Source organism: Medicago truncatula, chromosome 8, assembly GCF_003473485.1.
Source record: "Medicago truncatula cultivar Jemalong A17 chromosome 8, MtrunA17r5.0-ANR, whole genome shotgun sequence".
In the NCBI taxonomy this organism is placed as follows: Eukaryota; Viridiplantae; Streptophyta; class Magnoliopsida; order Fabales; family Fabaceae; genus Medicago; species Medicago truncatula.
In genome coordinates, this window is record NC_053049.1 from 2,798,279 (window position 1) to 2,816,839 (window position 18,561).

Genomic DNA, 18,561 nt, shown 5'->3' on the forward strand with positions numbered 1-18,561 from the left:
GTGACCATCCCTGTAGGAAGAAAGGCATAGACCCCTGGTGAGCTTTTGCCTCTATGAAGTCTCTCCTGATTAGGGAAGGCTAGTGTCACAACCCATTCTTCCACATCTGTTCTCCTTTCGACCGCATTTTCTGGCCTGACCGGAAACTTTTGCTTCCACATGTAGTAGCTGCATTCCTTCTCAGCATCACTATTTTCTTCTGCAGAGAGATGGATTGTGTAGGATTCAGCATTCATGTTTTTTCTAGTCACGAAGTTAATCTCACTTGAAATAGACACATCAGTTACAGTGTTCTGTTTGGGATTCTCACTAACTTCCCTGACAGAAAGGTGTCTGATTTTCGTAAGGAACAGAAGGACTTCTGGATGAAAGCTTGAGAGCTTCTGTTTAACAGGTTCGACCTTATCCGACTTCAGAGGTAAGACAATTGTTGTAGTTCGAAGGGAACCTTTACCAGCGCCATATATCTTCTTTATGTCAACAAGGGTTGGCTTCTCCTCAACCCATTCAGGAACTATATACCCAAGACTGCAATGTGGACAAGGCTTCTCATTGAACCTTATCTGATATCCATTGCTAAAAACATAAGGCTGAGCCGTAACCAGAAACACACTCTTGAAACCAATTCCTGAAATTCAACCATAGCAAAGATTCTGTCAACTTTTTCAATTTGGCCACTCAAATATATATCCATAGTCGAGAATAATTTTATAGTATTTCTTGAGTAACAAGTATTTCTAATAGAAAAGTAAAGATGTTTAAGTTTTACAAAATAGATTAACTGGCATTGAAATCATTCAAACAAATTAGATCCATATACTTACATTTCAGATATTAAAAAAACAATGAAAACATTAAACTAATTTTCATTGAAAGTAAATATTTTAGCAACAGTCCTTGAGAATGTAATGTACCTTTCTCTCCTATATAACCACTGCTCCTATTGCCTTTCTTCGTTGACCGTCCAACACTACAAATGGAGTCAATGTTTTTTGAAAAGAAGCCCTTTTCATTATTGAAAATAAGCAATGTGGCTGGAGCACCAGTACCAGTGATGTCATCAGAAGTTATGACAAACTCAAGTGTTGGATTCACTCCTTCATTATAGTGGTTGTCTTCAGCATTCTGTAAGAATTGACAACAACAAAAATTATGGAAAAGAATTTTAAGCACTATAATTCAAAAATAGAAATGTTATATTGACAACAAAATTGTGGCCAGCACCAAATATATATAAACAGTTGCAATATATTTTGACTTGTTATATTATTTTTCTCTTTCCCAGTCACATTGTCAATTTTTGAGGTGTATAATCTATTTTGACTCCATAATTGATTCTAACTTGAAGTTAGGGATTGTCGTTTTTGACTTCAAACATGATTTTTACACTCAAATATATTGATCAACTCACTTTTACATATATGTATCCAAACATAACTCACTTTTGACAAAAAATCAATTTTTTACCAAATCAACATTCAAAATCAATTTTTGTCACTGCAAAATCGAACATACACAAAATATTGTATTTTTACAGCATAACAAGATATTAGTTTATTTATTTTCAAATATAACATCCCTCGTTTAGAAACATGATTGCATAATTCTAAATAGGGATAATGATAATGATATAACCTCTCTAGCACCAATACTTCTGATCGAAAGTGTGTCACATTAAATTATGTCATTTTTTTCAAATTATTATCAACGTCGACTGTGTCCATGTTGTGTCCCGTGTATGTGTCTGTGCTTCGTAGGATGTAACTAAATATAGAACATCACTCATTTACATGTATAAGTATTCTCATCAGAATCGTGCATCGTATCAAAACAAAATAATCGAAACAATTCCTTCAACAAAAAAAAAAAAGAAAATCGAAACAATTAAAAAATAAAAATCAGAATAAGAATGGTCTTAATATTGTGTAACTCAAAACCTACACCAAAAAAACAAATTTTCACAACATTATCATTCATATTCATGCATGATTACACTATAAGAAATAAAAATATGAAAAATTAAAGAATGTGTACTTGAATGAGTTCCATGAGGAAGTGAACATCTTTGGCGTAAAGTTCCGCAAAGAGATTTTTGACAGCATGATGAAGATCTTCAGTCAATGGATTAGGTTTCCCACCAATGGAAAACTTTTTTCTTCGTATCTCTTCTATGTGTTCCTTTGGCGTTGCCGTTATTCTCTGATGGCAGTGAAGCGCAAATACTGACAGTGAAAACTGTAAACGAAGACTCCTTTTGGAGAAGAAAAGTTAAAAAATAAAGGCTAAACCCTAAATTTTACTTTATTTACGAACAAAATATAATATTAGGCCATAAAATCTAACTTGTCTCATTTTTTTTTTTTTCAAAGGAAATTGTCTCATGTTTTAAAATGTCACGAACTATGTGTAAAAAAAAAAAAAAAAGTCACGAACTAATATTTTTTTTTAAATATTCGTCCAAAAAATCGATTAATCTAAATGATCAATCTCATTGGTCATTAGGAGAGACTCATTGAAACTAGAGCGAAACTATATATGAATTCATGACCCAACACAAAAATTGTAGACATCTACATGATATTTAAACCTCAAATCAAAAGAGAAACACAATTTTAAGTTCCAAACTTACACCATTAACCCAAACCTCAAGTTCATGGAGTAATTTGTTCTTACTTAATAGACTAATTTGTTGTTATTATTTTTTATCAATGGCTAAATTGATTTGCTAACCAATTACAAGTGACTAAATTTGGTAACTTTTATAAAAATAAAAATCAAAACTAAGAGATTAAAAGAAAATTCTTAAGTCCGAAAATATCATCAAAAAGGAGTTTTAAAACTCACTAAACAGAAGACTCCAAAATATATATGTTTATTAAATTGATCAACTGAAATGATGGAATTCATAAATCAATCGACATTTCAATTAGTCAAATTCACTCTCTTATTCCACCAAGAAGATTTTTTTTTTTTTTTTTGTGGTCATTCTAGTTTGGTTTATTTGCATCCTCCTTCAGATAACGTGATTAAAGTTAATGTTGATGGTAGTTCGATTGGTAGATAACCCTGGTAGAATAAGATTTAGGGGTCTCATCGTAAATACTCTGGGTGGTTGGATTATTGGTTTTGCTGGAAGTTGTGGTTATGTTACTAATATTAATGCGGGGGCATCGTGCTATTTCTTATGAGTTACAAATAACTTAGGATCATGGTTTTAGAGATATCATTTATGAGTCAGACTCTCAAACGACATTGAATGTTATCAAGTACGGGATCCTACTTACTTACTCTTATGCACATCTTATTGATAAAATTCGTTCTTATATATGTTGAGAGATTAGAATGTTGGTTTTGGTCATACCTTGCATGAAGAGAATTCTTCTGCATATTAAATCGCTAAATTAGACGTCTCGCTTACTCATGAGCTTAGATCACCCTACTTATCCTTCTCGTCTATTCGGATATTGTCTAATTGAGACCATGGGAACTCAATTCCTGTTTGTAGTTTTTATTTTATTTTATCTTTTTTTTTTTTTTTTTTGCTTTAGTTTTCCTTTTGATACAAAAATCAATTATCATTGACTATGACTAATAATTGATTGCCTAATCAATTTTTTTGACAAGTGATTGCCTAATCAATTATTAGCATACATATTAGCGTAGATATATTTTAACATTTTATTATTATGATCTATCATATTAATCTATTATTCATTCATTTTTATATTTTATTTAATAATATTTATTTTTTAAGTTAATCTATTTTTTCTACTACTTCATATGTTAGAAACATAATCGATCATTGTCATTTCATGATTTTTTTTTTTTGGTGCAATCAGGATATTAATTTTTAATATATTAAAAAAAAAAAATTGACAAAACTTAAAACTTATTATCTGTCCTCTAAATTTTAATTTTACTATCTTAGTTGAAACATGTTAAAAATTAATTGAAAATATTTATGTCATCTAATATTTATCAGCTAATTCAACTAGTCCACTCAAAAAATAAAAAATAAATAAACTAGTTGACTAGTAATTAATTTTACCTAACACTAAAGATTCTATCCTACCTTATTTTTTGTCAAACATAATATAATTATAAAATATATAGATAGATACACATGCCAAGTTCAGTACTGATTTTTTGTCTTATTTCACAATTTACTTAAACTATTAAACTTATAATTATAATATTTTATCCAATCAAATAAATATTATTTTCTTAAAATAAACGTATAAAATTGTATACGTTTATTATATTATTTACCAATTAGAATTAAAAAGAAAAATATCATCGATAATAGACATTTAGTGATCATAACCATAATCATGGAACAAAATCCAAGGACTTTAGATGAAAGATCTTTGAGTCTGGTGCAAAACAAAAAAACACCAGGATTCTAAAGCTCAGAGTGTGATCCTTGGTATGGTTACATGTGCCCCCCTTTTTTTCTTTATCATGAACATTAGCACAACTAATTATCTTCTTAAGAACAATGTACAATTCGAATGAAAGGTTTATAAAGAGATGGAGCCAGATAGTATGTAGAAAAGGTTTACAAATGCATTCAATCATATTTTGTCATCGAGAATAGTAGAGATGATACAAGTGATAGATATTTGAGTCTCTCAACAATTTGTAACCACATTTTATAGTTTTCATAAAAAAGAAAATTTTACAACATTAAGGGACAAAATTTAAATATTACTGGAAAAACATGTAACATTTATTATACTGCAGATATTTATATTGTCTTAGAAGTTTACTCTTCAGATGGAAATTAACTAAATTTTTATAATAGAAATATTGGAGGTATGTTAGTAGAGAAAATGAAACTGACAAAAAGATGATGGTCCCTAACATTTACTAACTGCTCAATGACAAAATTAATTGTCATATTACTCATACAATGTTTAAGTCTAGAAAACTTTCTTATACAACTAAAGGTATAGTGATTTACAATAACTGCTACTGTGTTGGGTGGAAGAAAAAAATCTGGCATATGTTAGAGTGAAGTGGTTTTAGCAGTTATGTTTTATGAAATCATGACAGTAGCAATTGTATCAACACAGTGAAATTCAACAAACCATAAGTGCTGTCTTATAAAGACCAAATGTTCATCAGATAAAAGTAAAGAAAGCCAATATTGTAGACAAAATAATTAGATAATTCAGTCATTAAGATAATGACATATCCACTGAAAGGAAAACAAATTGAAATAAACAAACTGAAAAACACAAGTAAGCAGTGGCAAGATAGACTTAGTCAAAAGGGAAGGCAGAACTGAGGAACTCCTCATCCTCAAGGTCAATCTGAAGATTCTTGGATTCCATTAGAAAATCAATTTCTTCATTCTTAAATTTCAGAACAAAGCCTAGTGTGATTAGTTCCGAGAGTGCAGCAACATGATCATGATTCTCACGCAAAATACCCTCGGATATTGCTTCAGAGAAACTTGTAGCACATCTCAATGCATCACCAGGAACTTCCTCCATCTTCTGGATGATAAACTTGCAGCTTTGACTTTCCCAACGTACCCTTTTGTTTGCTTTCTTTGTAATGATTTCCCCTGATGACAATGACAAACTATAGCTTACATTGATCGGCTCTGTTGTCTCATGGAAACTCGAGTTGATAAGACTTTGAACAGCTTCATGTCTCTTCTTTGGTTCCATTTTCGGGAAAGCACAAGCAAGAAAACCAAGAATAAGCTTAACCAACCCCTTTAAGTTGAAAATGTTATTTGGATCAACATAGTTCAGTTTATCACTGTCATTCACGGAGGCTGATTCTTCTTTGCACAGTGATTCAGAGATATTTCTAACACCAATTTTTCTGTAAATGTCAGACAGCTCAGACTTGGAAAATGTTTTCATGCTATGCTGGGGATACCATACAAAAACTTTCTCCCTCTCAAAAAGCTTCTTCATATGAAGATTATCGGGAATAAAAGCATCTTTTTTATCTACCAGAAATATTTCATTATTTCCCGATGATGTAGGCAGTTTCATCAAACTCTCTGCAAGTTTTTTCTCTTGATTTGTGCTCAAATGTTTTGATATAGACGTCCAGAACTTGCAGCACTCATCATATGACAATTGCTCCATTGAGCTCCCCCAATCATTCCAGAGGTCAACATAATCTTCTACATAGGGCTTACTTTTTATATCCATTGCATATAAGAAAAAAAGAAGAATATCTTCGTCATAGATATCTTCTAGAACATAAAACTTTGAACCAAAAAGTTTGGCAGGGTCATGTAAGACGCATTCTTTAGAATCAACGAACTTACCACCTTTAATTCCATCAAGAATCCAAACCTTCTTTGCAGCATTCTCCTCAGCTTTCCAGTTGTATTGATATAAAAACTTGTATATTTTCACAATGGTATCATGATCAGAGAGAGTATCAAGGTGACTGGCAAGCAAGGAGCACCCCTTTTCAACTTCACTAATGACCCCTATCGCGTTGAGTTCTTTCTGGAAAAATGCAATATTTGGTCCATAAAAATTCTCATCTATAAAAGGTCCATCAGTTGGATTCAATAAAGAACTCCACTTGGAACCAAACAACAAACACTTCTCTGGAGACCTATAACCAGCATGTGTCTTCAACCAATTTTGGGACAATCTTCCTCTGAAATCATCTTCAAATGCAAGGTTGTTATCTTGTATTAGAAGTTGGATGCATTCCAATAAAGAAAACACACTTTCAGGACTAATGGTGGAGGGATTTGAAGGAAAATTCAGACATTCAGCCACAAACCTCAACCCGTCTTTCAATTCAGTAACAACACCAATGCTCTTCAGCTCTGCCTTGTAACCACCACATTTGTCACTATAATCAATGAAAGGGAGACGAGTTATAGAAGATATTGATTCCCACTCCGGACTGTATAAAATGCAATTTTTTGGGCACCTAAATCCACCAACACTAGTATGCAACCACTTCATTTTACGCATGAGGGCTGAGAAATCAGAAGGAAAAGACCCCTCCAGCTGCCTGCAACATTTTAGAAATGAGATAACATGTTTTTGGTTAATTGAAGTTTCCAATGCCTTTCGTTCAAAGAGACTTGAAAACTTTTTTATAGCATTTCCATAATCAACCACCACCCCGATTTGCCTCAGTTCGTCTTTGTAAGAGAAAATCTTCGCCCCATAAAAGTTATGATCAATAACAGGAAGATCAATGAATACCTCCAGAATGCAGCCCCACACTGGATCATACAAGAAACATTCAGCTGGTGTTTTGAAACCCGTGTTGGTCTTCAAGCAGCCTGTTCCACTTAACGAATTCAAGAGTTTATCGGGGGCATTCAAGTGTCTGATGCATTCCATTATCAAAAGAACAGCCTCAGCGGTCAATGAAGCCAAATTTGAAGGCGACTTCAAATGCTCAATGACGACTTGGTAATTTCCAGTTAAGTCAACTATCACTCCTAGCAACTTGAGCTCCTCTTTGTAATTATATATTTGTTCACCAAAATAAGCACGATCAATGAAAGGGATATCACTAATTTGTGATGCAACTTGCCATCCTGAGTCATTCAATACCGATCCCACAGGAGGCCTAAGACCACAAGATGTCTTTAGCCAACTTGCCTCTTTGATGCTGTCAACAAAATTGTCCAAAGGAAGAAGGTTTGTCCGGATATATTGGACGAAGTTAAGAATCAAAAGAACATGACTCCTACTTAATGAGAAAGAAGCAGCACGAGACATTAGTTCTTTTCCAATAAATTCACATGCTTCCTCACAATTGAACATAACTCCAATTGTTTTCAATTCCTCTTTGTACTCATTTATTCTCTCTCCATAGAAGCTTTCATCTATTAAGGGAATATCCACAAGAACTGAACCACTTTGCAAAATATTTCCCAATGAACCAATTAAGAATGACTTTGAAGGAGACATGAATCCATTACCCGTAACTTTAAGCCAGCTGCCTTCTTTTATGCATGCCAAGAACCTCTCTGGTAGGTGCACTCCCTTATGCTTCAGTTCCCGAATCCAATCCAAAAGTAAAAAGGCATTTTCTTTGGTGAGTTGAGTATCTGCAGCTGAAAACCCAGCATTTGGAGGAGATAGATAAGGTATGTCAGAAGCTCCAACATGATTTTTGAGGAATTCAATAAGCTTCCCAGAATCTGTAGATTGGTCTGCATAAGATGCATTTAGGTACATCTTTCCTAGCTCAACATAATTTTCTTTTCTCCATGGATTAGAAACCATTAAGTCTGCCCATTTGCTAACATTTTCAGGCAGAAGAACACCATTTCTACTTTTAGTTATACGTCCATTCTTGTCCACAAGTGGCATAGAACTACATAAATCGTCAACCTCCTGACATGACAAATAACCTTCTGACAAAGAATGGTATAAGAAATGAGCATATGCAACGGCAAGCTTGCGGTTATTTTTAATAGAACTGGAGAGGTCCTTTGCAAAAATGTACCCATTCAGAGTGTGAACATTAACATCATTTACAAGCCAATCGACCAAAGCCTTCTTAAAGTTCAATTGCGAGATAGCTTGCTGTGTGCTTTCTGGCATAAAAAACTGGTTTGCTGCACATCTAAATGTTTTGTTCCAATTGATCAACCAAGAAGTCCGACTTAGGTCCGCCAGCATTACTCGCTTGGCACCTGCTTCGTTCTGTTTGCATTCTTTGATAGTCAAAAACGACGGAATCTCATCAGAAGCCACATATTTAATCAATGGAATATTATTAATGATGTTGGAATTCTTAAACTTTTTCCAATTTTTAGCCAAAAACAGTAAAAGCTCAAGATAGAGATTTTCTGATACTCCGTCCACAAGATTAGTACTCTGGATACACTTTGCATACCACTCAAACTTCACATGTTTCACCCCTAAAAATTTTAGTATTGCCTCATACTTGCTTTTATCAAACGAAGAACTTAAGATTTTCATCCCATCATGAGAAGATAGGTGAAGCAAGTGCACTCCTTCCACCCGGGCCATTGTCAAAATATTCCAAAATTTAGGTAGTAGCCTGCTAACTTCACTAGGCTTGTAGAACTGCTTCTGCTCTGTGAATGTCTCAATAGGAACAATTTTTTCTTCAGCAAGTTTTTCTTTGATTTTCTCCCTCGCATAATTGAAATTCTCAATCGGAGAACTATCAATTGGAAGGAACTTGAACCAATCAGGCAAACTGGATACTGTTAATTCATTTGATTCTGTCACAAGTGTTTTGAATGCATCTACAAAGGCTGATGGAACATATTCAAGTATCCCTTGATTCCACTTATCATTCAATAGAATTGTTTCCCTTGACGAGGCAAGAACAAAATCTGCTTGAATTATGAAGGGAAAGTTAGTAACCATCTCTGTAGGAAGAAATGCATAAACCCCTGGAGAGCTCTGATGCTTGCGAAGCTTCTTAATCTTCTGAAGCCTCTCCTGACGTGGGAAGGCCAATGTCACAACACACTCTTCCACATCCTTTCTCCTTTCCACCACATTTTGCAACTTGACAGGAAACTTTTGTTTCCACATGTAATAGCAGCATTTCTTTTCGTCACTACTCTTTTCCCCTGCAGATAGATTGATTGTGTAAGATTCAGCATCCATGTTTTTCCTTGTCACAAAGTCGATCTCGCTTGAAATAGATACAGAAGTTACAGTGTTCTTTTTGGGATCCTCGTTGTCTTCTCTGACAGAAAGATGTCTGATTTTTAAAAGGAACAGTAAAACTTCCGGGTTAACGCTCGAGAGCTGCTGTTTCACAGGTTCGACCTTGTCTAGCTTAAGAGGCAAGACAATTATTGTCGTTGGAAGGGAATCTTTACCAGCACCGTATATCTGCTTTATGTCAAGAAGGCTTGGCTTCTCCTCAACCCATTCAGGAACTATATACCCAAGACTGCAATGTGTACAGGGCCTCTCACTGAACCTTATCTGATATCCGTTGCTAAATATATAAGGCTGAGCAGTAACAAGAAACACACTCTTGAAACCAATACCTGAAATTCAACCATAGGAAAGATTATGTCAAAGATTTGTATCATCTAAAATTTGGCTACTCTCGTAGATATCCATTGTCAAGAATAATCTTACAGCCCTTGATTCAGATACTTCTTGAATTATACTAATCACTAAATTGATTAAAAAGGCTTTACAAAATATACAAAACTGTCTTCGAAAAAATAGCATGTTTAAATTTCAGAAATATATTTTTCACAAGAAATACTATTGTGGAAACACTGTTAAATTAGCCAATGTTTCTTTCCTATGATATAACGGCTGAAAATATCCTCTGTATATGAACAAATTAATTGATATTAAATTGATTCAAGAAAGTTAAATGCCTATACATACAATTCAACCAGGTACTAAAATATCATTTAACTATCATTCAATGAAAGAACCACATAATCACTAGTTCTTCTCAAGGAAAAAGTACAAAATAAATTAAGAGACATTTAAAGGTGACAATATACCTTTTTCGCCTATGTAACCGCTGCTCCTATTGCCTTTCTTTGTTGACCGTCCAACACTGCAGATAGATTCAATGTTTTGGCGAGAGAAACCCTTTTCATTGTTGAAAATTAGTAACGTGGCTGGAGCACCAGTAGCTGTTATGTCCTTTGAAGTTATGATGAACTCCAATGTTGGACTCACTCCTTCAATATAGTGGTTATCTTCAGCATTCTGTATAAGCAAAGCAAAATTTTAGGGTGATGAGTGTCAACCAGTATAATTTGGAAATAAAATTGCATCATTCTAGATAGAGATAGAGATGGACATAGAACTAGAGAAACCATTCTTTTACACTGCTATCTAGCACTAACCAGTTACTGTTGGCAGCTGAAACAACATACATACTCAACTGTTAAGCATGATCACATGATCAAAAACTCAGCTTCTTATTAGAAATGGTTCAAAAGAATTTCTAATTCTTTTCTACATTGTATTGAAAGTTAAACAAATATCCCACATTTGATCCAACTATAATGTAGCTTAGAAGAAGATGTCTAGAAATAGATTATTTTCCAAATATAAATATTTGAAAAACTTGTTTAGAAACATTGGTTATTTTTTTGAGGCAAGGAACCTTGGTTGTTAAAACTTTTCTTTTTTGGCTTTAGAAGAATAAGATCTTATAAACACACATGTGACAGCAAAAAGATTAATTTAATGAATAATTACAAATGAATGATGAAAAAAAAAATGGATATGAAATGAGTGACTTAACATTTAACAAAACCTCAAATTTAATTAAGGGGGAAAAACCTAGTTAACCAATCACACCAGAAGTTCTAACAACATTCTCTCCCACACATTATACCCAAAATACTCGGTCATTGAGTCATCATTGATAATCAAACCGGTCTCACAATTTTAAATAGAGTGCGTGTTGCTAGCACTCCTCTTTTAAAAATGGATCCTACTAAATTGTGTGTCCTACATAAATTTGTTGGGATCCATATGATTTTTAAACACAAGAAAAGTCTGTGCTCGAAATAGTGTGTTACAAAATGGGTTGCTAATATTTTTCTAAACAATAATATAACAAAAAGAACAGTGTAAAAATGTTTTTCATGTGTCTAACTATATTTCACTATAGTATCATGTCATACGTTATTTCCTATATGCAGAAATATCTACATAGGAAAATTTAATTTTACATGGTCATAAATTTTATACAATCTATCCGTGCAAATGTTAAGGAATAAAGCTATATTTTAACCTCCAATAATAATACTATAATGAAAAATGCAATATTACAACTTCATAACAAAGAAAAAAATATGCATTATTAAAAAACTAGCATAGAGTTTGTATGTAAGAAAAGAAGTGTAAAAGAAAAGTGATGAAAAGGTGACTAGGTAAGGTACCTGAATGAGCTCCATTAGGAAATGAACATCTCTGGTATATAGTTCATCTGAGAGATTCTTGACAGCTTGGTGAAGGTCCTCAGTCAAAGGGTTTGGATTGCCACCAATGGAGAACTTTTTCCTTCGTATCTCTTCAATGTGTTTTTTCTGTGTAGCCATTTTGCTCATATCTCAATCCTCAAAATCAAGTGCCGCAAAGTAACTGGTAGTGAAGTACACTGTTTGAAATGTGTAAGAGAATACAAGAAGATCATTAAGCCGGAGAAGAAGAAAAAAAATCAAGTTTTAATTTTACTTGAAAGGTTTAACACACTTCAAAACTAGTGATTACTTCCTCAATTTTGCAATTTTTATCTAGACAATACATAAATAATTTTGATTTTAATGAAATGTTAAATATCTGATTACCATTCAAGTAGTTTTTAGAAAAAGGAAGGAATGAACAATTTTTATATTTATTTGTTATTTTTAAATTTTAATGTTATATTAACTACTTTTCTGTCAATTACACCCTTACTTTATGAAATATTTTACACTTACATTAATAGACATAGTAAATCAGTGAGTAGACTAATAACATGTAAAGAGAGTAGTGTCCTCCCACTCTTTTGTTGATATTTTCTGCGAGTAACAGCCGAGTCTAATCCATTCGAGGATTTAGCATGTTTAAAGGTTGTCTCTTTTGTACGTCTAAGTCAGAAATTCAACTCATAGTCCGCAAACATAAAGGACTCAAATTACTTATCATTTGAACTATACAAGTTTGGTCCTCTCCAATTTCAGTACAACAGCCTTAAAACATGAAAAGAAACAATTGTAAAGGTTTATTAATGTTTAGGTTAGTTGGGATGGGATCAGAATCTCAAAAACTAACAATGGTTGAGAAATTATAATAACAAAAGAAATCTTGATTCTTTAATTAAATTAATGCATGAAAACTGATGATATAGTAAATAATACTAATCAATCTTGCATGGAGAAAGTCTTACCTATTTAGAAGCTTCTTGCTAGCAAACTGAACAAGTGCAGCTGATCCTACAAGTTTGAGAATTGTTTCTATATCTACAATTTGAGGAACATCAATAAACAAGATATGAGTAGAGTCAAACCAAAATGGATTATTGCTTATTGGAAAAAAGGCAACAACGCAATCAATCAACCTCAGATAAAGTTAATACAGATAAATTCAGTGGCTGCAGTAATCCAAGAGCAACATTCAAGCCATTATAGTTATCCTGCAATAAACTTCCATTAATTAGAAACACTTAGAAAAGCTAAAATTTAATGTCATGAAAAAAAGTACTATTTATTTTAAGGCAAGCAAGCATGTACAAGTGGGTCAATCACCATATTTTATAAAATTATCACACTTTCATATTTAACTGTCCTAATGAGTAAGTCGTTTTCAATTCTGCTCTTATCCCTTCATTGATTACAATATTCCTCAATTTGAGAAAGCTAAAATATCATTTCTCTCAAAACATAGTGCAGGTGAATTGAGACATGTTGAAGAGCTAATGTAGAACATGTTGTGATAAGCTGTTTTCACAAGTTCACTTCAACAATCTTAAAAGTGCTTACATCGGCAAAGATAAACTCAAATAAATGAATCCAAACAAGATGATTTATGTAATTTGAAAAGTAATAGTACATACTCTAATTGCACTATTGATAACAATAATTGTGAGATTAGCAAACTCCAAACTGAATGCTTGATTTGGTTGTATCCAAGAAGGAAGATAAGTATTCTGCAGAAAATAAATTCAAATGTAAGTGAATTAATGAGCAGAGAAAATTTGGTAGTATGATAAATGATAAATATGAAACATAAAAGAGAAAAGTGTTGTTTTAATTAGAAGTTAGGTGACGGCAGTGACGACGACGGAGGGAGGAAGAGGAAGAGGAGGATTTGAGTCATCATCAATGAAGACCCAGCAGAATACAAAGAGTGTGGGAACTAAAAGTTTTATATTTTTGTGTGCGAATAAAATTGAAATGAATGATAAAGTTTTTTCTCAAAATATTTAATATTATTGTCAAAAGTGAAATAAAAACTGATTTTGGTAAAATGTCTATATAACAAAAAAATTAAATTTTGTTAAATCTTATGAAATTCTAAAAGAAATTATGATAAATGTTTTTGGGACATTCTTTAATGAATCAAGAGATATCGTATATTTATGACTTTAATAACTATTTGACTTATATTTTTAAATAAAATTTTTATTTTTAAAGTTTCTTGAATAATGTTCTTTTGACACTTATTGTTTGTTAGCATGACTCATTCTAATAAGATTAAAGGGAAAATATATTTTTAAAAAGAAAGGAAATAATGATTAAAATGTTGTGTTTCATTGGACGAGGTATGTTATTTATTTTTTGAAAGGCATTGAGGTAAGTTATTTAAAGTTTCAATTTTTTTCCCTTAATATATTTAAGATCCCATTAAATAAAATGATTGATATCTAAGTCAAAACTTTAAACAATTTTTTTTTGTCAGAGTTTGAACCCCAACTTTTCATAATTATGCATTGTCCCTACCAATATCAAGTGAGCTAAGCTCACGAGGACAAACAATTATTTGAAAGAAACTTTACTCTCCTTTCCTTTTCTTCTCTTTATACCTCTTTAACCATAAACCACTAATAATTGTGACAGCCCATAAGGTAGAGTTGAGTATTATTACGAGGTATAGAAAGGTTTATAATTTTTTTTTTAGGGAAAGAATATTTTCTTTTAACAATCATAAAAAATGTTAAATATGTTTTTGATTCCTATAAATATGTCAACTTTTTCGTTTTATTCCCTCTAAAAAATTTCTTCAACTTTTAGTCCTTCAAACATAGAATAAATTTTTATTACGTAGAATTCTTACTTTTGAATAAAATAAATTTTGCAGATTTTTTGTTGTTGTGGTGCCAGGGGTTTGATGCCCAGCTCAGGTCTTGCATATATTATGTATGACCATACAAACTGAGTTAAGCTCACGGGAACTGCAGAAAAATTTATAATATCTATTTTTAGCCTACCCCACTTAGTGGGTTAAGGCTTGGTTGTTGTTGTATAAAGATCACTCCAAAATAAATTGGAATATTTTACCAAACCACGAATTAAGTATGAAATTTTTATATTTGTGGTGGTAAAAAATTCATATTTAATTTATGTTTTGTTAAAAAGTTCTAATTTTTTAGAATGATTTTTACAATATTCTATACATTTCTGTACAATTTAATTAAAAAATATAAAAATTTATTTAAAAATAGGGACCAAAAATAGTGATTGAAATTATAAGGACTAAAAGTTGAAGGAAAATTTTTAAGGGACTAAGAGAAAAAAAATTGGTAAATTTATAGGAATCAAAAACATATTTAACGCTTATAGAAATGGGTCTCATATAAAGTGATTAAACTCTCTTCTATTGGATGAAACATATATGTGTCCCACATATTGGAAATGAAATCCACACTTTTATTGGATGAAACATATATATGTCTCACATTTTGGAAATGAAATCCATGTAAAGTGATGGGACACACATATATTTCAAAAATGTTATATTCCCATAAATAAGGTATCAAAAGAGGCGACATGGACCTAGATTGATGACCATAGTCGACCTTGTTCTAAATAAAATAAAAAAAGGGACCGTTTTAATCAACATGATTGCGTCATTTTCAGACTGCACTGCTCTTTGAAGGATACGGTTTTTACAACAAATCTCATGTAATTTTGTACCCATAAGCATTGAATAAAATTATATTTCAGTCAAAACAAACCCTAAAATCAAAGAGAACACCACTTAAAATACGATAGAGGTGTGATTTACCCAAACAAACCCTTAAATCTTAACCCTAAAAATAAAAATAACGTTCCAATAAATAAGACATCAAAATGATTTGAGGTAGACCTAGATCGACCTTTTCATGCATCATGTTCGTTAAAAGACATACAATATCAAAGGCGATATGAAAACTTCAAGAGATCGAAATAGAACTCCTTCAATGGCTATAGCCTATATATAATTGCATGCAACGTTTGAATATACTTAGGATCAACAAAACCTAGACAAATTTGAGAATGCTATTCTAATGTTACATATACGATTCAGAAAGAAATTCACAAAAGAAAAAACATTGACATACTAATAAATAAATAAAATAGTCTAAGAAATGGTACTAACCCTAATGATCGTGACAAAACCTTGAGTGTTGATCGATGAATGGATCCAATATCGGCGGTTCTGTAATTCAGTCCCTCTAATGCTGCTGTTTTTTGTGATTTGTTGCCATTTAATAATCGATGCCTCAAAAATGAGTTATGTATGGAAGTTAGTTTTAATTTGAGGCACAATTTAAGGAAGTTACTACTGTCATTTTTTCTTGGTTAAATTCAAGCGGTGAATTTTAATTTTGAATTTCATATTCTTTTTAATCACCGCTTAATTTTCATTTTTTAGGGAATTCTGAATTTCATATTTTTGGGTCAGTTTTGGTACATAGAATTTCATATTATATTTTTGACATTTGGATTTCATATTTAAATCAAATGAAATTGAGTTTTTTGTTAATTTATAATTTTTTTACTTTAAGGTTTTCAAGTTCTGATCCTTCTAGTGTATAGGTTTGAGACTTTAAAGTGGGTTACTCTCAAGCTTTTTCAGGTTCAAATGATCTTGGTGATAATTTATGTGGGGTAGTTTCTAGCCTTTAAATATAGTCTTAGCAAGTAGACGGTAAGATTGACCTCAAAATTTAGAAGAAAAAAAAAAACATTTTTAGTGGAAACTCAAGAGAAATAAATTATTTGAATTAAGTTAGGTATTCTTTTAATGTTATTAAACTATAATCTTAATTTAAATACTTTTTTATATAATTAATTTCATAAATCAACATTATTCATTTAGTTTACTTTTTATTTTAATAATTTATAAAATACTTAGGCTATGCTCCCTCAACAACAAAAAAAAATACTTAGGCTATGCTATAGACTTTGCAAAACTTGAGTATGATCTAATTAAAAATGTTAGGTATGAGTCATACATATTATCTATCATACTCTCATATTTATACTTGATCTGCCCTTTTTAAAGTATTGCAAGACCTAAAAACATGAATGTAACACCAATATTGTCATTAATAATAAGAAGAAAAAAAAATTAAGCAACTTTATTTTTATTGGAAAAAAAGGACTTAATAAGGGTCGTCTCTTCGCCTTCAAATAAAAGGGTCGTCTTTTATAAGTGTTTTTTTTTTTATAAAAAAAATATGTTTGGTTAACAATTGTCTCATTCCTCCGAATTATTTATAAGGGTAGGTATTATGGCTAGTTATTTCAATTTCATTTCTATCTACCTGGGAACCTTCTATACCCTATCACTTTCTTGAGAATGGATAAATGGTAGTTATATTTTACCTACAAACATTTTATTCCTGGAGTTAATCTTTAACTTTAATTTGAACCATACATCTGACCTTTATATTTCTAAGAGTAATTTTTCCAACCTTCAAACAAACACCTCGTAAGGGAAATGAAGTAGGAAGGTATTTTATTCCTTGAATGCTTTATATATGTGAATTAATTTCCTTACTTTGTGAGAAACATAGGAATCTTTTTTCTTTAGAATAGAAATCCATCTTTGTAATATATTCTGAAAATAATTTTTACAACAGTGAAATATATGTGTATATAAATTAAGAAATTAATAAATTAATTTTAAAATGTGAGACAAAGTTAACAAAATCTTGGAAAAGTTAATTAATGGTAATCATTTTCGAACGGATTCACAGGGTTTGAATACCTTTCCTACGCATAATCGACCACCGAGTTTAAAATTTGGTTTCAAATACCAAATTCTTTTAAAGGGCTTTCAGATGATCTCTTTATTTTCCTTCAAAAAAAAAAAAAAAAAGATGTTCTCTTTATTTAAATAAACTTTTGTAGTGATTTCATTGCTTTTGAACAACCCTCAAATTTATGCCTAAAATTATTATTTCTCAAGTGTACAGCACCATTTCTGGAACTTAGACAGGGCAATTTTATCATATGGTTATATGAAACTCAATACAAAGAAATGGTTGAGGTATTGATCAGTTGAAGTTGTGTAATGGTTCCAACTTCAAACTGTGATAGTAGCAATTGTTATCAGAACATTGGAGTTCATCGTAGAAAAGATATACTATCAATTCAATCAAAATAGTAGACTTAAGCTATCAATTAAGCATATATATAGTTGAGTTTTATCCAAATCTAAAATTTTGATTTTGATTCTACATGTACTGTAAAAAAGTATTCAAAGAAAGTATTTTAGAAACATAATTTTCTTAGAAATGAACTTCAACGCTGAAATTCTACAAGTACTGTATAATAAAACTCCAACAGGGTGCTCATCAGATAATAAAGTAAAACAAGCAAGTTATTGTATCACATATATAATTGGATAATTCAGTCATACACTGAGAGGAAAACAGAAATAAACAAACAAAGAAAATTCGAAAAAAAAAAAACATTTTGATCAGTTCAGTGAGTGCAGGAACATGATCATGATTCTCACGCAAAACACCCTCAGATAAATTTTTAGCATGTTTCATTGCATCATTGCGAACTCTATCCATCTTCTGGATTATAAACATAGATAGAACTTTGACTTTCCAAACGTACCCTTTTGTTTGCTGATGATAATGATAAACAATAAT

The 18,561-nt window shown here is 31.6% G+C and overlaps 1 protein-coding gene across 1 annotated transcript; it reads right to left on the reverse strand.

The window, feature by feature from the left end:
- Positions 1-5,149: 5,149 nt before the first annotated feature.
- LOC11431114 (uncharacterized) lies at positions 5,150-13,840 on the reverse strand. The gene is made up of 6 exons (XM_039829532.1): positions 13,525-13,840; positions 13,030-13,104; positions 12,859-12,931; positions 11,870-12,087; positions 10,472-10,682; positions 5,150-9,994 (listed from the first exon to the last, which is right to left on the reverse strand). Exons 4-6 carry the CDS (start codon positions 12,035-12,037, stop codon positions 5,265-5,267), a joined length of 5,109 nt encoding a protein of 1,702 aa, XP_039685466.1. The 5' UTR covers positions 12,038-12,087; positions 12,859-12,931; positions 13,030-13,104; positions 13,525-13,840; the 3' UTR covers positions 5,150-5,264.
- Positions 13,841-18,561: the final 4,721 nt, after the last annotated feature.

Excerpts from the sequence above, each read along its gene's own strand:
- LOC11431114 (XM_039829532.1), bottom strand. The coding sequence starts at position 12,037 with ATGAGCAAAATGGCTACACAGAAAAAACACATTGAAGAGATACGAAGG. Across the intron at positions 10,683-11,869 it reads TCCTAATGGAGCTCATTCAG|AATGCTGAAGATAACCACTA; the intron begins GTACCTTACCTA and ends TTGCTTATACAG. Across the intron at positions 9,995-10,471 it reads CGGTTACATAGGCGAAAAAG|GTATTGGTTTCAAGAGTGTG; the intron begins GTATATTGTCAC and ends GTTGAATTTCAG.